The following is a 17,285-nucleotide window of genomic DNA, read 5'->3' as shown; positions in this document are numbered from 1 at the left end:
TAATCTTTTAACTATTAAAATCTATAAAAACATGTCAAATAGGGAGAGCCAAAATAAGTTCATACATTGTGACAAAATTCCTTTTAAAGTTATTTATATTCATTGCAAAAGCCTTTGTTGAAGAAAGTGATATGGACACTTTTCTAAATGGTGAACTGCTGGCAAAAGGCCCTGCAAGAGTAGTATGATTCTCTTTTGTCTGCCAATAGCTATACAATCTTTGATTGTTTTAACTGGTTTCCAGCTGGTGCAAGAAGGTTTATCCTGTTGTTAAGACCAAAGGTTTGTTAGCTATGAAAAATATAAATTGATTAAAAATTTGTAATTTTTGTCAAGTAAATGTGTGTTTTTTAGTATGAATACTAGATTATTTGCATTTTAAAATTAAGAATTATTATTCTGGCTGTTGAAAAACTTGTCATTCCTCAGAGAATTGCAAAGGATTGTGGATTTTTAATTAAGTATGGTAGGGTATATTGTTTATAGCTTATACATATTTAAAAAATAAAATATTTTCACAAAATTCTCCATGCCCAGTAGGGAACCAGTAAATTTCAAAGTTAATTAACAACAGTGTAGTTTAGACATGGAGTGGGAAGCTAGGCGGATATAGAGCTGAAACTCTTACATTTCTTGTGTAAGTTTTAAATTCCAAATGGTAGGATCTCTGCTAACAGATGCAATAGAATAATTTCTAGACATCTTAAAATAGTTGACAATAATTCCACATTGGTGCTAACCTAAACTAACCTGCAGGATTTATCTAAAAATGCATCATGTCTAAAATTGTAGCATAGGAAAAATTAATGGTTTTAATGTAGATGGTAGGTACAGAAGTCCGTTAAATTGAGGTGTAATGTTATATATACTAAAAAAGTTTTTATTTTGCTTTGCAAGGTTACTATTGGTTCGCCCCTCAAAACAATGAACTTTTGTTTGCTAACTCCATTTATTTTGTTTCAGAATACTAAATATAATACTGCAGTCAAACTTACAGTAGTTCCTTGTCCACCAGTTGTTGAAGTGAAGATAAGAAGACCAGATACAAAATATCAACTAGGTTTCTCTGTACAAAATGGTGTTGTAAGTACTATACTGTTAATATAAATTATCTTCAAGTTTTAGTGTATAGTACAGGGTTATGCAAGGCCTTCTACATTGCATTTTGAAGAGTACTGCTTCATTAAGCAAGAGCACCAGGTTCAAATTAAGTTTTCAAGTTTTGGTACCATTAGCGATTCTGCCAGTATTATTAGTTTTAATGTTAAGTTACTTGGTGGTAAAAACATTTTTTCTCACATTTCATCAGTGAAAATCTTTCTGCCTTAAAGAATATTTCAATTTCTTATTTTACTTTTTTGAATACTGTAAGTTATTGTTTGACTAGACAGTATTTGCTTATGTTAATGAAAGGGCAAGAATACCTCTCTCTATGATTATTAGTGTATTTCATGCAAAGGCATTTGCCTTTCACTGTGTATATTTTATATTTTTGTCATTTCAGATATGTAGTTTATTAAGAGGAGGAATTGCTGAACGAGGAGGAGTTCGAGTTGGTCACCGAATCATTGATATAAATAGTCAGTCTGTTGTTGCAGTTCCTCATGAAAAAATTGTTAACCTTTTAGCAACTTCTGTTGGCGAGGTAAGATTACCTTTTCATAGTTTCTATTATATACTTTAACATGCTATTTCTTTTCTTTTTACCAGGTTGGTAAACATGTCAGAACATATACATTTACATATAAAAATATCCATTGTATAGCTAGATCACACTGCATTTGAGCTTACAACTTCGCAATTTATTCTGATGTTAACAATAAATAGTATTTACTTTGAAATCAGTCTTACTAGAGTATGGTATTGTAAATTTGACTAAATTTCCTCCACTTATAGGTTTAGGATTGAATTAGGATGTAGCTATTGCCAGATTTTCATGCAGACAAGAGGAAAGGAGGATATATGGCTACAAATGTAGCTGGGATAAGGATTTAAGAAATAACTGAATACTATTTAGGGAGTATGAGGAAAAATGATCCAAGGATTGATACAAAAATTTAAGGCATTTTTGAATTTGTAAAGTTGAAGGATGGGGTTACAGAGGAACAGAGTATTGTTTGTGGGTATGTAAGGATAGGAAGTGTGAATATTGTTAGTAAGATACAAGAATTTTATGACGAGCTTTGTAGGAAAAAGAGGTAAATTACCGAATTGTTAGTCTTTATCCTTGACTGTCACACCCGTCAAAGTGAGAGAAAAGATTGTGGACTATGTTAGAAATTAGGAGATAAATGTTAGCAAATACACTGTTAGAGGAAGAAGATCGAGAGGGAGACAGAGAAATTAGATGGCGAGATAAAGTGAAGGAAGATATGGAGAGAAGAGGTTTGGTGTTGGATGATGCCTTGGATAGAAGGCAGTGGAGAAGGCTCATCAGGCAACCAACTCCATAATGTAGGGATAACGGTTGGAAAGAAAAGTTTGAAAATAGACAGAGTAACTTGATAAGACTGTGTTATTTTTCCCTCCATTTAATCTCATATCACCATGTCAGTTTTACTTGTCTTCACAAGAATTGTTTATATCAGTTCCACAAGCACTGAACCCTTTACACAGATGTCCCAACTATCTTGGTTTTACTCTCTTGACATTTAGGCTGTGGTATCCACATTTGCTGATATCCACCAGACTAAAATAACAATTATTCATGTAAAACCAAACCAAAATGCTTTAGAGGTGAACTAGACTACAGTAACATCTAGAGGTGCCAATGGTTCCGGGTGACAGAGGAGTATTATGAATAATTGTTAATCTGACATGAAGTGATTGGGTTCAACCATATTAACAAGGTTTTATTAACTTTAACGTGTATTTAGCATCTAAATCTATCCTGGTGAAAGGCAGAATGAGGGCTTATCAGGTACTGAATCTTCCCGAATTTTTCCCTTGTATGGTTTGTAATTATGTAATTGTCAAAATTTATTGGGTTTATCAAAGGCCTTCGCATCACGAACTTTCAGTGTTGTTAGCTGTGTTCTGGTGATTTCCAGTATCAAGAACTGGGTGTGTCTAGTACCTTCTTGTCTGATGTTCAGCTTCCATCTTCAGCAGTACGTTGAAAATTACTTAGTACATCACATAGTCCTGGCTCCTTTGTTACTAACCTCTTACATCAGTTTTCCAACCTTTTTTTATTCCAACTTTTATTCTTAACCTGGACTAGCAACCCTAAATGTGTGAACATGTGATAAATCCAACCCTTTGCACGTTACAGTTTACTTGCAAATGTTTAGGAGTTGTTTATATTTACCAACACAATAAGTTTTAATAAATTTGAAACGGAAAAGAAAACAATTGTGAAAAACATGAACTTTTAATTGCATATCCATTCACAAAAAATATGCTTTTCTTCAGTTGCTAGCAGTCACAGCAAAAATTTTATACATTGCTGATAAATTTCAGTGATTCATAAAATTAATACAATTGCACTGAATTATATATAGAAATAGCTAGTATAAGAACCAAGTAAATATACATTGGGAATAACCAGGGACATTGTAGGAAAGACTCCAACAAATTGTAAAAACTAAAAGTTTTCTCAGTGGCTACCTTGCAACTGCTTCATGGGCAGCACGTTCATGAGTACATGTGCTTTATTAGTGTGCTTCTTTTGAAGGTGTGTCCAGGAGAATCTTCAGGCTGTCCTACTGAAGTAAATTGGTTATTTTATCCAAAATCAAAATGTGACCAATTATGAATGATGATGATTATTTTTTTAAGGCCCTCCGGCGACACTCGGAAAGAAAATATAGTTGTTATGCACCCTCCTTCTTGACTACTTGATGTGGTGGATGCCTCTCTTGTTGTCCAAGTCACTTTTTCTTTCTTCAAATTCAGCTACACCTAGTCCTATTGCCATCAGTTGCACCCCAAGGACTTTCCTCTTCTGGATGACTTACTCATTTACTCCATCCCTCCCCTAATCTTTCTGAGTTGCCCTCATACTCATGGGACTTGAAACTATCTTCGGGTCAATCTAGCAAAATGACAAATTTTTAATCTATTTGTATTTTTCATAGCTAACAAACCTGAGGTCTTATAACAATAGGAAAATCTAGCGCCAGCTGGAATCAAGTTAAAACAATCAAAGATTGTAAAGCTTGGAAACCCTATGACATGTCAGTATTTCTTTCAGCCCAGGATATGAAAGGGGGGCTGGAAGTGGGCAGTTAACATTAAAAAACTTGGGTTTGTTAGTTTTGTTCATACACAGAACAAACCTTCAGTCTTAACAATAGGATAGACTTATACTTGGAGGGAGTACAAGTACCCTGAACCAGCTGGGGGTTCAGCTCAACTGACCACCCTTCCTAGAAGGAGTAGTTCTGAAAAAGGGGGGGGGGGGGGGGGGTTCTGAGCCTGAGAGAATAGATGAGCGAGTATCTAAAAACTCAGCCTGCTGGAATTAAACACAATGAGACATGTCCAGATTCATTGCATTCATGGAAGGTAAAGAGAATGCTGTCTGTTCAAGCAACAAACCATGTAGGCCACAGGGGTTTGTTACTACTCCTCCCTCCCATTGCCAGAGAGAGGAGTAAGTGCTTTTGAGAAGCAGATTTGTCTATTGTATAGGAACAAACCAAATAACTGCAACTAGTATGGGTGCCACACACCTGTATCAGACCAGTATGACTTGTCTATTCTTCAACCTGCCTGTAGGAAGAAAGGAAAAAAAAGTGAGACCAGCCATACTTACTCATTCTCTCCTCCACACAATCTTCTTAGGTAAGATACAAACTGTCCTGCCAGGGGCACTGGATGAGCTATACAACTTGTTGGGCAACCATCACCAGACCAGACCCAAGGAAAAAGTCTCCAAGGACCTGTGAGCAATGTCCTTAAGGTAAAAGGAAGTGAACATGGTTTGCTGAAGCCAGCAACCAGCATTCAAAATCCTATGAACAGACAAGTTGTTCTTAAATACCAGGGAGAAACTCATTCCTCTGATGTCATATGCCCTAGCCTGCACAGACTCAGTGACAGAACTAGGTGAGGAGTATGTATGCCTGTTTAATCACCTCATGTAGCCAAAATGAAATGGGGTTCCAGGGCACTCCCTTCTGGGTTGGCTTGTACTAACAAAATGTCTACGACACTTAGACCATAAGTGACAAGTCTTCTGATTTCAAGACTGCCTGCTGAACCAGCCTATCCTTGGTATCAGCATGCTGTCAGTTTATCGCATCTTCTAATTGCGTTCTCAGAAAGAGAAGCTGTGATTCTAGGTGGTCCCCTTTACAAAGAGATGACAAGGACTCTTGAATCCACTGAACCTGCCACCTTCGATAAGGCAGCGTCCCTTCTAACCAGGAGCAGGTTAGCCCACAAATTAGCACCTAGGTGGTCTAGTTAAGAGAAGAGATGGCTTTAGCCCCAAATTGCAGCAGCCTGATAAAGGAGAGTGAGCTAACGGAACCTCCATCAGAGCAACACGACACTATCCTGGCCACCGTAGTAGACCCCAAGTCCAGCCATGACACAGTCTAGAAGGCAGAAGAAGCAGTAGACTTCAGAGTAGAGGCCTCTTGAGAAATCAAAGAAGAGCCCTCACCCCTTAACTGATCCAGGGTGGGTCAAGTCAGGCTTTAGACGCATCACATCTGAATTAAGGTGATGGGCATCAGTTGAACTATGTTAGTCAAATAGTGCTTCCTATGCCACAAGAGAGGAGGGGAGAGAAGATTAGATGACCAGAGCCATCCCAACCCCAAGACCTAAGCATTAACATGTTGCAAAATTGATTGCGCATGCCCAGAACAAGGGAGCTCAAACGAAGCTCTAGCATCCTGCCTTGGACCAAGCAAGGTCTCCATGCCCGTAGATTACGTATTGAACTCATGAATGAGATTGGTAACCTCCAAAAAAGAAGAATCTCTTGACTCTCCCCCTCCTCTGGCTCCGGCAATGGAGAATGACGATGCAAAGTAGACAGCCGAGAAGGATCATCCTTCCCTAAGGCCACAGGAGAAACTTCAAGAAACTTCCCTTGGAAGACAGACATCACACCTTCCACAGGCAGGACTAGGCCCTCGAACAATGTTAGATCCCGTGAAAGAGGGCTTGGGCACAAGGTCGAGTGATGAATCACATAAAATGGCCTTGAGTCTCGTGTACACGGTCGCAAGATAAAGAAATATGCACGAGAGAACGTCCTGGAGAAGTAGTCGGCTACGACGAGAATAATTATAATCAAGCCCCACAACTCTGGAAGGTGAATGAGGCAAGTGGGAACTCCTTGATGAACGAGAACCAGAAAGCCTAGGCAAAGAAGCCTACTAGGCTGAGAAACTCGTCCACAGACCCAAACCGCCTCATGTCTGCGACCCTCAACAGCCTTACGACCCTGACCACGAACAAGGTTGTTGGGAGGAGAACCAACAGTCTCTGGGAGAGGAGAACTCCTAGAAGGTACAGGATCAGCGACCTGAGAATTAAGCACCTTTGACCTCTTAATCGGAGTCTTATCACCCTTGCGGTGAACTCTAACAGGCTGAGGTGACAAAGAACCAGCTTGAAGACTGAGAAGAGTGAAAGCCATCATGAACTGGAACACGTCCACGTACGAGCAAGGGGGAGGCACATCTGTGCCGGGAAGACGGTGAAACACCCCTCTCACTCTCGGAAGATTAAGCAAAGTTGTGAATCCTCTGTCTGACCCAAGAATGAGGGGGGAGGAGGAGCAGGCGATGAAGGAGGGGAAGGAGTTCTCAGCCTATGATGCTTCTTGCTAGAAAGTACAGGATACCCCTTGCTGCAAAAAATGGGTAAGATGGCAGAACACCTCTCTCACTCGCCCCATGAGATGAAGCAACAAAGTCCTGAATCCTGTTTGACCTGAGAATGAGGAGGAGGAGGAGGTGATGGAAGAAGGAAAGGAGCTCTCCGCCTACGACGCTTCTTGCTAGAAAATACAGGATGCCTCTCGTGAAAAACAGAGCCCAACCTATCAACCATCACTTGAAGGAACATCTCTGATGGTTCTGCAGCTGACTGTGATGACATCATAGACGATGCTGGGAATGACGTCATGACAAAAGGTGGTGGGAGAGACGACACCACAGCCAACATCATGCACAGAGAGGATGCTGGAAGTGATGTCATGGCATTCAGAATGGCAGCTCGAGGCGGTGACCTCACTGGCAGCAAGATAAGCAGCAACCCACGAAGCGACGTAGTTGTTCATGGCAACGACCGACAGCAATTGCTCTTCAAGGTAGGTATAAGTCTACTCCACATGCTATCTTTGTGCACTCAGCAGAATTGTTCATTATGTCAGTGTCTGTGGACAAAGTAGTTATTTAAATGTTAATAAAATTATCATCAGCTAAACTTTCAGGTTTCTGTTTGTTGGTTAGTCACAGGAGTTATTGTCGTCACAATAATATTATGTCCATGGGTCTGTTTTCCAGTGACTCCTTGTTGACACAGGTGAAGACCTCTGCCTTCACTCTAGATCCGTCCAGTCTTGATTACTCTGGATTGGTAACAATGCTTTGTGCAAGTGGAAGAGATTCAACTTGAAATAATACCAGTGCTTACTGTGGAAGATTGGGATGATGAACCAGGTGACATTCTCCACCCTTCAAGATGATTCTTCCCATTGCACTCCTGGGTCTTGATAGTATCTAGACTCTCATAACCATTTAAGGAGGTATCTTTACTTGAACTGCAACAAGATGACAAGAGGTCGTTTATTAACAAATAAAGTTACAACCATCCTATTGGGGGGGGCCTGCTCATTTTCTTCTTCTCTGACCAGAAACAGCAGATTTTACTGAATCCAAGGGTGTTCAGTGCATGCTTTGCCATCTTTACATTGCCATTCAAGTCAATACTAAGGATGGTCTAGCTTCTGGTTTGTAGTCATCTTTTAGATCAACACCAATGAGATGTTCTGCAGAGAAGGCTTAGCACTTTGACCAACAAGAATGGGTCCTTAGCAGTGCTAGAGCACTCAAAATTGGCATTGATTTCGGAAGGAAATTTTTATGGCTCCCTTTATGACCCTTTCCTTGGCAAAGCCTCAATCCAGCAAGCACATTCACTACACAATTGTACCAGTTGATGACCTGCATCATACTGCAAAAGGATTTGGTTTTCGGGAACTCGCCAATTTCCTCATGAACCCCTACCTGTCATTCATAAGCTGTGTGTTGCCAATTACTTGAACTCCTGCCTTAGACCAAAGTCTTTGGTTATGAAGGTGGGTAAAAACTCCAAGGCTAAAGTCTCTAAACATTGACAGCTCCTCTTCAGTTTCATCAATGGCATCTAGGTCTGCCCCTAAAAATTTTAATTATTCCCTACAGGAGTTGAATAAGTTACCACCTTGAAGGATGACTGTATGGAATCAGGTTATACAGGCTTTTGATTTTCCTTTCACAGAGTCAACTGTTGCCATAGGGATGTTATGCTATGTGATTAAAGGGGTATCTTTTTTTAGGAGAGGTCATACCTGTCCTATGGATATGCCTCACTAGGTTTCCTTGTCATACCAGTACTGCCAGAAGTACTATGATATATCAACTGGTATTCTTGTAGGCTCAACATCATTTGTGACGTGAGCTTATTGCCAGGGATGCCCCTGCCTCCTTTACTCTGTGGTTGGTTTGAATGGGCTAACATATGTTCTCGGCACGTTTATTGCTTTACTGAATAATTCCAGTGTGTAAAGTATGTTGCTAAGATCTGCCTTCTCATTGTTTTGCTTGGAAAGTCATTTGTTCCTAATAATTGGTTTACCCTTTCCCAGTTTGTGAATGTGATCATGAAGAGGGATGTGCGGTGTTTAAGGATCTCTCTCCACCCTACTTCCTTGAAGATTTGAATCCTTGACATTCCTAATGGTGCTTGATCATCATCCCTTCCAGGACATAAAATTGCCATTGTTGCCGAAACCTATCTTCTAGTCTTTCTTGTTCAACCAAGATAATTTTGTCCTAGAAGAAGATTGAAGCTAGTGTTTTTATAACAGAGATTTATTTCAGAATCTCCCTTTCCCTTACTCTCAACTCTGCTTGCAACACTGTGTTAGGCATGCTTCTATTGGTATGTGTAATGCAGAATGCCCTTGGTTTCATTTTTATTTCTGATCTTGATAAAACCAGTTTTTCACCTGTGGAGATAATTAACTCCTCCAGTCTTTTTCCTTATTCCATCCATATATTTCTTCTGTAGTCCAGTCACATTGCTTATGATAACGTTTCCAAACATTTTTATTTTCCAATTTTGGTGTATATACTGAAAACAACTGAAAGTAGACAGAAGTTTTTATTAACTTGAGGAACAAAAAAAGTGCATTGAATATAAACGTTGAAAAGTTTTTCAGTTTACCCTTTGATGAAATCAAAGCTAAAATATTTTACAGGAGGCTGGTATTCCTGACTGTGACTAAAACAACAAATGCTGTAACCCTGCCAAAGTACATCCTGACAAAATGTAATCTAAAAATACTATGCATACCAACTTCATACAGAAAGGGTGTAAGACAAGAGAAAAAGAGTAGTACAAAATATCAGAGCAAACAGAAGGCTTCAGCATCATAGGGTTTGATTTTATTTTATTTATATAGATTTTTGGCATTATGCCAAGCACTGGGGCAACCAAGGAAATTCAGCGCTGAAATGGAAATTGACAGTAGAAGGTTTGAAAGGTATAAAACAAAAGGAAGGTATAAAACAAAAGGAGGAAAACCTCACAGTTGCACTATGAAATGATTGTTAGAAGAGGGTGGAAAGTAAGACGGAAGAAAAAAGAATATGAATGGGGGTATAATAAAAGGAATGAAAGTAGTTGCAGCTAGGGGCCAAAGGGACGCTGCAAAGACCTTAAGTAATGCCTACAGTGCACCAAATGAGGAGCACTGATGGCACTACCCCATACTGGGAGCATCGTAGGGTAGCCGAGGAAGTTATGACATGGAAAGGAACTCCTTTGATGAGAGCAATACTCATTTGAAATGAGAGGAAATTATTTATTTTACCCACTGATGACTATACTCACCTTATGCTACACTTTTCTAGTTAGCATAGAAGTAAAATAATGAGTAATGTAAATTGTATGACTCTTAATAAATATCCAAACTGTTAAACCCCAATTTATTTTTACTTTCAGATTCGAATGAAGACTATGCCTACTTCAATTTTCCGCCTTTTAACTGGTCAAGAAACTCCTCAGTATATATAGTGCTTCTTCTTTGAAGAGTTAAATTCCTACTTATTGCAACAAATCATGTCATTTTATTTTTAACTTAGCATATCTTTATCAGTTGACATATAATTGGAAAGCTGATCAGATTGTACAGTTTTTAAAACATTGATTTTAAACAGTAATGGTATGGTATGTCTCTTTACATATTTATTTTGATGTGTATATACCATTTTGTAAAGGAAATGGTTTGAGTCAAAAGTAAGGTTTTATCATAAATATATTGACCAACATATTTATTATGTCAGTGACATAAGCAGGTCATAAATTATTGCCTTAAAGATATTTAAACTACTTTGCATTGATTCAATTAGTGGCACTGGAAAAGCTATCTTGCTTTCAAAATTATAGCATCAGTGGAAAGTTAATAGCCTGCTGTTTAACTAACCACAATGCCTGAAATACAATTAAATATAAATGTAACTATAAAAACTTGTTTTGTTTGGTAAAAGAGTAATTTTACCATGTGGGTACACTTACAATGAAGGAGTCAAGTAAAGTAGCTTTTCTGCTACTCCTTGTGTAATGAATTATTATTCAAGCTTTCTGGCTGTGCTTTGACTACATAGCAATGAGAAAAAGGCATGATCTTTTCCATAAAATGTGATTTCAGTGTGTAACTGGTTTTCCACTTGCATAGACTAGATAATGTATAATTGAAATGCCTTCAATTGAACTAATACAGTATCACTGCTAGTTAGGCGTAGTAACTACAATGTTTATGGTACCCTTCATTTAAGCCTATGGGTGTTAATATGTTGAATTTGATGAATAGCTGGATCACAAAAGAGAAAACACGAACTTTGAACATAACGTGATCTGAGTTGCAACCCTCAGTACAGTACCAGTGTTATACCAAATAACAGGAACAATTTCTTTTTCACATGAATTATCACTACTAGTGATGGTTTACATAATAAAAAAGAAATTAAATTTCGTAAAGTTCATTATATAAGAAAATATGTATATGGTGAACTTCATGGATATTCTAAAATATTTGGTTATCCAGTTCTTGATAATCCTCATTGAATGAAAGTTTTTCAGTCACTGCACAAGTATCCTTAGTTCAAAGTGTTTTTTATTTCAATCCAGGGAAAACTCAGTGAACTGGCAGAGTAGTTGTATCAACTTTTATTTTATTTTTTTTGTGTAGTTGTACATCATAGGGAGATGATGCAGCCAGTTTTTTTATTTATTAAAAGGTAATGAAAAGTTAACAGAAAATGCAACTTAATTTTAGAGGAGCATATCATAAAACTCTATATATATTAAACTTTTGCAATTCTTATGAACTCATTTGCCATGAGCTCATCATTATAGAAGAGTTCAGTGGACCTTTGGAAGACTTACAGTATTGCTGTTATAATTCTAATGTATGTTGGTTTTTTAACTATAGTTGAGTCACTTAATTTTTTTAGTTTAGTGCTTTTCTGACTGCAGTCCTTTTTTTTTCAATGCTGCCCATAAAAAGGGCTATAGCTTGGGTTTTGTTTATACATTTCATTTAATATTTCCTAATTACTGATAGCAGTTTCAAATAAGGAATGCATTTTAGCAATTCACAGAAAGATTCTTAAAAACATGAGAGCTATGACAGTAAGGAAAGAGTTTTTCCATTAGTCCACAGCGTTGAGTAATGTTTTGCCTTTGTGCCTGATATGGAAGAGCAGGTTGACTGTACAGTGTACATGTGAGTCTCGTAACAATAAATTTGTGATGGTAGGGAAACCTCTGTACAGTATAAATATATATATATGAATATAGTACTATCAGGTTTGTCTTATTTTTTATTATACAATAAATAGATAAGACATGAGTAGCCTTACCCATGTTCAATATTTATAATGTCCATATTGTGTTATTTATGTATTTTTCCTCTTAATTACTCTTGAACATCTTCTTGCATCATGTGTGCACAAGCTGTCAGGTGAAGTACTGTACTAACATACCTATTGCTCTCTATAACCTGATAACATTCTGATTTTCTTTTGCGAGCATCATCACTCTCCGTAGTGGAGGATTCCTCTGCTTGCTTCATTATATGTCACTAGGCCACATAATTTAAGATGACTTTGGTATACTATATCATGGATGGAAAAATGCAGTAAAAATGCTTCTTCCTTTCCAAGAAAAATCAACATAAAAGCATCAGGTAAATTTTCTGTAAACATAACTATAAAATAATGAATGATGGCTGAGTGTAAAAAAATAAATGGCAGCAGCATTAGTAATGTAATAAAGATTTGTCAGCTCATATTTGCAACTGTTAGTTTGATCATTATGTGCTACCCAGTTTAAATCTACTCTCTAATGCCTAACAGAAATATATGCTGGTATATTGGAATCCTACATCTACTCTATCAACAGTGAAAATCACTTGTATATCAAATGGAAAGTGTGTCTTATAGGTATGCAAGATAGTGTGTAAGGTCAAGTACAACTTGACTGAATGAACCCCCAAATGACAAATGCTGATTTTGGATGGTTCATTATAAAAAGTATTCTTCAAAATGATTCACTGCTTTAAAACTACAGTATTTTAGAAATAACTTCATATTTGCTTGCCTTACACCCTTTCTTCCTAGAAAAAACTAAATGGTGCATTTAAAAAATCACCATACAGTAAAAGAAAATCACTGTTTTATGGGAGAGGGAATTAGCTGCTCGAACAAAAAATATGAATAAAAACATTCCAAGATAATAGACTAAACCTTTTCCTTGGATTGGATTAACTGTGTGGCGATTTGCTGGTGTAACCTGTTTCAACATGAAAAACCAAAGTTTGCGATCAGATATACATTAAGGAAACTATTGTGATGTCACCACGTTGTGTGCCATATGTAATGAAGTCTGTTCTGCCAGTCAGTTCTTAATAAAATGGTTGTTAAACCGAGCTTGTTTTTTAACCTAATAAGCTAATGGGGCTGAATAGTTACTTTTTTCACATGACATAAAATAGACCTTCAGGGTATTCACGATAAATTACATTTTACATCACATGAAAAACATAAAACTTGCAAGGGAGGGTCAACAATTGCAAGACTTGACCTGGAATATGAATTTCAACTTACAATATGCAATTTGTATATCCCAAGTTAACTGAAACTACATATGTATCAAATTGTAATTTTTGCATAAATCTGCTAAATGAATTTCAATATAATTTCAAAATGATGGATTTAAGTTTTGATCAGATAATCCATGTGTTGCACAGCGTGTATTATACGAGAATTACAGAACTTTACACAAGGTCCACGAATGCTTTCTATGTAAAGACAAAATTTAAATATAAGAAGAGTAATTAAATGAAGACTGTATTTAAGCGCTGGATATTAAAAATTCTACAGATTATTTCCATCTCCCCATAAAATTAATTTCATAAATATTTTTCAAAAAAATATATGTACTCAGAATTTATCACTGATTTTAGTTCTTATCTGTTATAATAATTGTGTGAGCTATAATTATAATTGTAACTTTACATAAAATTATAAAAAAAAATGTATCACTTGGTAAAATTTACGAATGTCTTGGCAAAGAGGCACCCTACACATGGTTGTAAATATTCACTTTCCACTCCCCATGGAAGACAGAGAAAAAATTGTAAAATTCTTTTTCTTACACCATGTGCATTTGCATATATCTTCCTCTTTCTATTGATGTTTTTTTTCTTAAATTGGTTAAAGTTTGCCCAGTCAGGGGGTGTGCTTGTGCTTAATAATATATTTAGCCCGTTCCTTAAAGGTTGAGGAGATAATGACGGGCCACCGTCAAAAACAATTATACTAATGGTTGAGCAGGGCTACCTATATGATTTACACAAATGTTCAGTTACTTTACAACCGAGATGTAAAAAGAATAAGAAATTCCTCCCATTAGCCAAAGAGTATTTCACTCAAAACCTAACTAATAAAAGAATATATGTCAATTATATTACTGTTCCTGTACCACCTAGGGAGCAGAATGAGGGAGAGAGGAATTAACCTAGGCTATCAGGTAAGGCTAATGGAGGAGGAGAAACTACACCGGAAGGCAAAAGGAAAAACTGAGGAGGATGCTGATGTGCTATAATTATCTGTTGTAAACTATTGGCCTTTTAACAACTTTCAATATTTCACAAAAATTTACATCCTCTCATCAAACACTCATAATCTATCAAGAAAACCACACTTTAGCCTGGGAAGCAAGTCTAACATGGTTGCTGAGACTACATGATATTGGGAAAACTCAACAAATGGTTTTAACAAACTTTCCTATTACAGCCTAATGTTTTTATCTGCTTTTTGTAGATGACCTAAGCAAAAACCAGAAAAGAATTACAATACTGTAAAGGAAAAATTAGCGAGAGACAATCAAAATATAGCTAGCCAATCATGACTGTCTAAGACGACAGCATGAAGAAATATGACAAAATGTAAACATTCCAGCACCATCAGGTGTGAAACAGATGAATCTAAAAACAGTCCAAGCAAGTTAGCCAAGAGTATTTTGATTTTTTTTTTAAATGCTGATCGCACCAAACGGCACGAAGATAAAGCTAACTTTAGTAGTGGGTAACATTCATTCCAAATAATACAAAATGATTTAAAATTTGTCATGTTTATAATATTAACGTGGCAGTTGGTTACAAGGTAAAAAATAACCCTCAATACATGTTTGGTCAAAAGATATTACTACTAATTAATGAATTAACCAGGAACGGCTATATACGTATAGACAATTATGAGGTCACATTCAACCACCTATGTAAATTTAAACCTTTACTGAAATGTTTAACTATTACAATTACATCAATGCATATAGTTATCAAGTAGTTTAACCAGACCACTGAGCTCATTTATTTAGCTCTCACAGGGCTGCTTCCTATATTATGGATAAAATGGTGACGATTTTTTACCTAATCTGAATCAAGACAGGATTAATGGCACTCTGACATGTCTGCATTTTGCTCCTCCATCTAAAACTTAACAATTGATACTTTGTGATACAAAACTATATGGTATCTTCTTAATGGTTACAACTAATAATCAATCTGATTATCAATTCCATCCCATGATGAATGTTGGCAGAATGTAAATTTTGAAACTTACAAAAAGCAAAATGGATCAGTGATGTGCAGGCTGATGAATGGAGTGTGTTGGGAGATCATATGAAAAATGGGCAGGAAATTTTGAAAGATAATTGTAGCTGTGTTGACACTGTAAAGGTGGATGAAATGGAAGATGGGGTCATTGGTAAGTTAGGAGTGGTTAAGAAGATGAGACTTAGGATTGTTGAGTTTGCAGACAAGAAGGGTAGTGTTAGAGAAAAAAGAAAGATGTACATGAGGCTTTAAGGAATTCAAACTGCTCACATATTTAAAGAGAAGAAAGTATAAATTTTGAAACTGAAGGGGAGAGAGATGATGCTGCATGTAAGACTGTTAAATCTGATAATACAACTATAAAACATGTAAAGCAGCTTTCACCTCAAATTATGAAATGGATTGCAACAAGTGAAATGAATTGAATGAATATATGCAGAATATACATATCTGAGCATGGACCCATTCAGAAGTTTAAAATAAATTTTTCATTGTCCAAAACTGATGCTACTGGATTTATTTTGTGCACCTACTTTTACAGAAACTGACAGTAAAAGTCATATAACAAATTAAAAAAGTAATAGTAAAGTCAATGATGTACAACATACACTATTTTGATCATAGATTTTTTTTCTTAAATGTGGAACATTGTGAAATTAAATATCTATTTCACTAGGACTGGGTTAAATACAATATATGTGCTAAATATCATAAAGGTTACAGCTGTTGGAAGAAGGAGGTAGTACGTACTCTGAAATGATCTGAGCCTTGTGATTTAACCACTTTACATTTTAACGCTGTTAACAATGTTGAATACAAAAACAAATTTAACAATACTTACACATAAATGATAATAATAATAATAATTTCACTACACTATATATATGCTGACATTAATAGAACAATCACTGAATTTATAAGTACCATGTTCACTCTTCCCTTGGCTATTACTGTACATGTAAACTATAGCTTCTGTTAGTATTTGTATGAATGTCTGTCTGTTTACATCTCAATTCTCTTTTGCATTGTTTGATGAATTTTACTGCTAATTACAAAAAGGTCAATCGTCCTGAATAAAATATTACTGTAATATACTTATGTTAATCAGCAGTAATAGGTTTAGTACATATCCCAAAGTTTCAACCAATGGTACATGACAGCCAAAGCTCAAATACCCTATGGATAGTGTAAGTTTAATGTGCATATACCATGCAGTAGCTGCATGCTGAGTAAAAAATCATCTGAAAGACATACTGTGCACAATCACCTGCAGTCCCTGAGGTACTTTATTATATTATTCCTAAATGTATATTTTTAAATTCATTACAGAACCAAAGAACTGACAATTATTCTCAATGAAATACTGCTACATACCAAAGGAAAGGTGAAAGGAGGAAACAGATTTCATACAATAGCTACACTGACTCTAAGGTATTATGGTGCCTATACTACCAGGTCTTGGGTCTTTGTTTTGAAAGATTTCATTACAGATTGGAGGCCACGCAACAAGAACTGTCTGTGAAGTCAAGGTGCAAGTTAATCATAAAAAACCTTGACCAAGTAACAGACCAATCAATAATGAATAATGAGAATACAGGTACCCTTTAATTCTTTATCAAATATGGAGTATTACTTAAGATAAACAAAAAAAAATACATATTGTACTTACAAATGCCCAAATGAAGCACAATTTATTATGGGATACTACTGCTGCACTGTCAAGAATTTGCTGGCATCTGTTGAACTAACTTCATAACCTTATCAAGAACTACTTCATTGGTGCACTGAATGGAACCTGGCTCATATGGTGGTGCTATCACAGCAGTTTGCAATACCTGCAAATCAAACGTATAAAATATGAAAATATACTCCAATAGTATTACTGAACCTGGTAAAAAATAAAAGTATGCCACTATTATAAACTTTTATAAAA

The 17,285-nt window shown here is 36.3% G+C and overlaps 2 protein-coding genes across 22 annotated transcripts in view; one reads left to right on the top strand and one right to left on the bottom strand.

Annotated features, from left to right (window-relative positions):
- LOC135224319 (uncharacterized) overlaps positions 1-13,159 on the top strand; it is a 1,756,683-nt gene extending 1,743,524 nt beyond the window's left edge. For all 19 annotated transcript variants that reach the window (XM_064263193.1, XM_064263195.1, XM_064263194.1 and 16 more), the window contains 3 exons: positions 964-1,083; positions 1,505-1,645; positions 10,177-13,159. In XM_064263193.1, coding sequence (XP_064119263.1) covers positions 964-1,083; positions 1,505-1,645; positions 10,177-10,248 — 333 coding nt within the window. In that variant the 3' untranslated portion in view covers positions 10,249-13,159. The remainder of the gene's footprint in view (positions 1-963; positions 1,084-1,504; positions 1,646-10,176) is intronic.
- Positions 13,160-14,852: 1,693 nt separating this feature from the next.
- Positions 14,853-17,285, bottom strand: part of LOC135224321 (gem-associated protein 6-like) — a 108,609-nt gene continuing 106,176 nt past the window's right edge. For all 3 annotated transcript variants that reach the window (XM_064263217.1, XM_064263216.1, XM_064263215.1), the window contains exon 5: positions 14,853-17,187. In XM_064263217.1, coding sequence (XP_064119287.1) covers positions 17,071-17,187 — 117 coding nt within the window. In that variant the 3' untranslated portion in view covers positions 14,853-17,070. The remainder of the gene's footprint in view (positions 17,188-17,285) is intronic.

Source organism: Macrobrachium nipponense, chromosome 12 (assembly GCF_015104395.2).
Source record: "Macrobrachium nipponense isolate FS-2020 chromosome 12, ASM1510439v2, whole genome shotgun sequence".
NCBI lineage: Eukaryota > Metazoa > Arthropoda > Malacostraca > Decapoda > Palaemonidae > Macrobrachium > Macrobrachium nipponense.
This window is presented reverse-complemented; position numbering and strand designations above follow the sequence as displayed.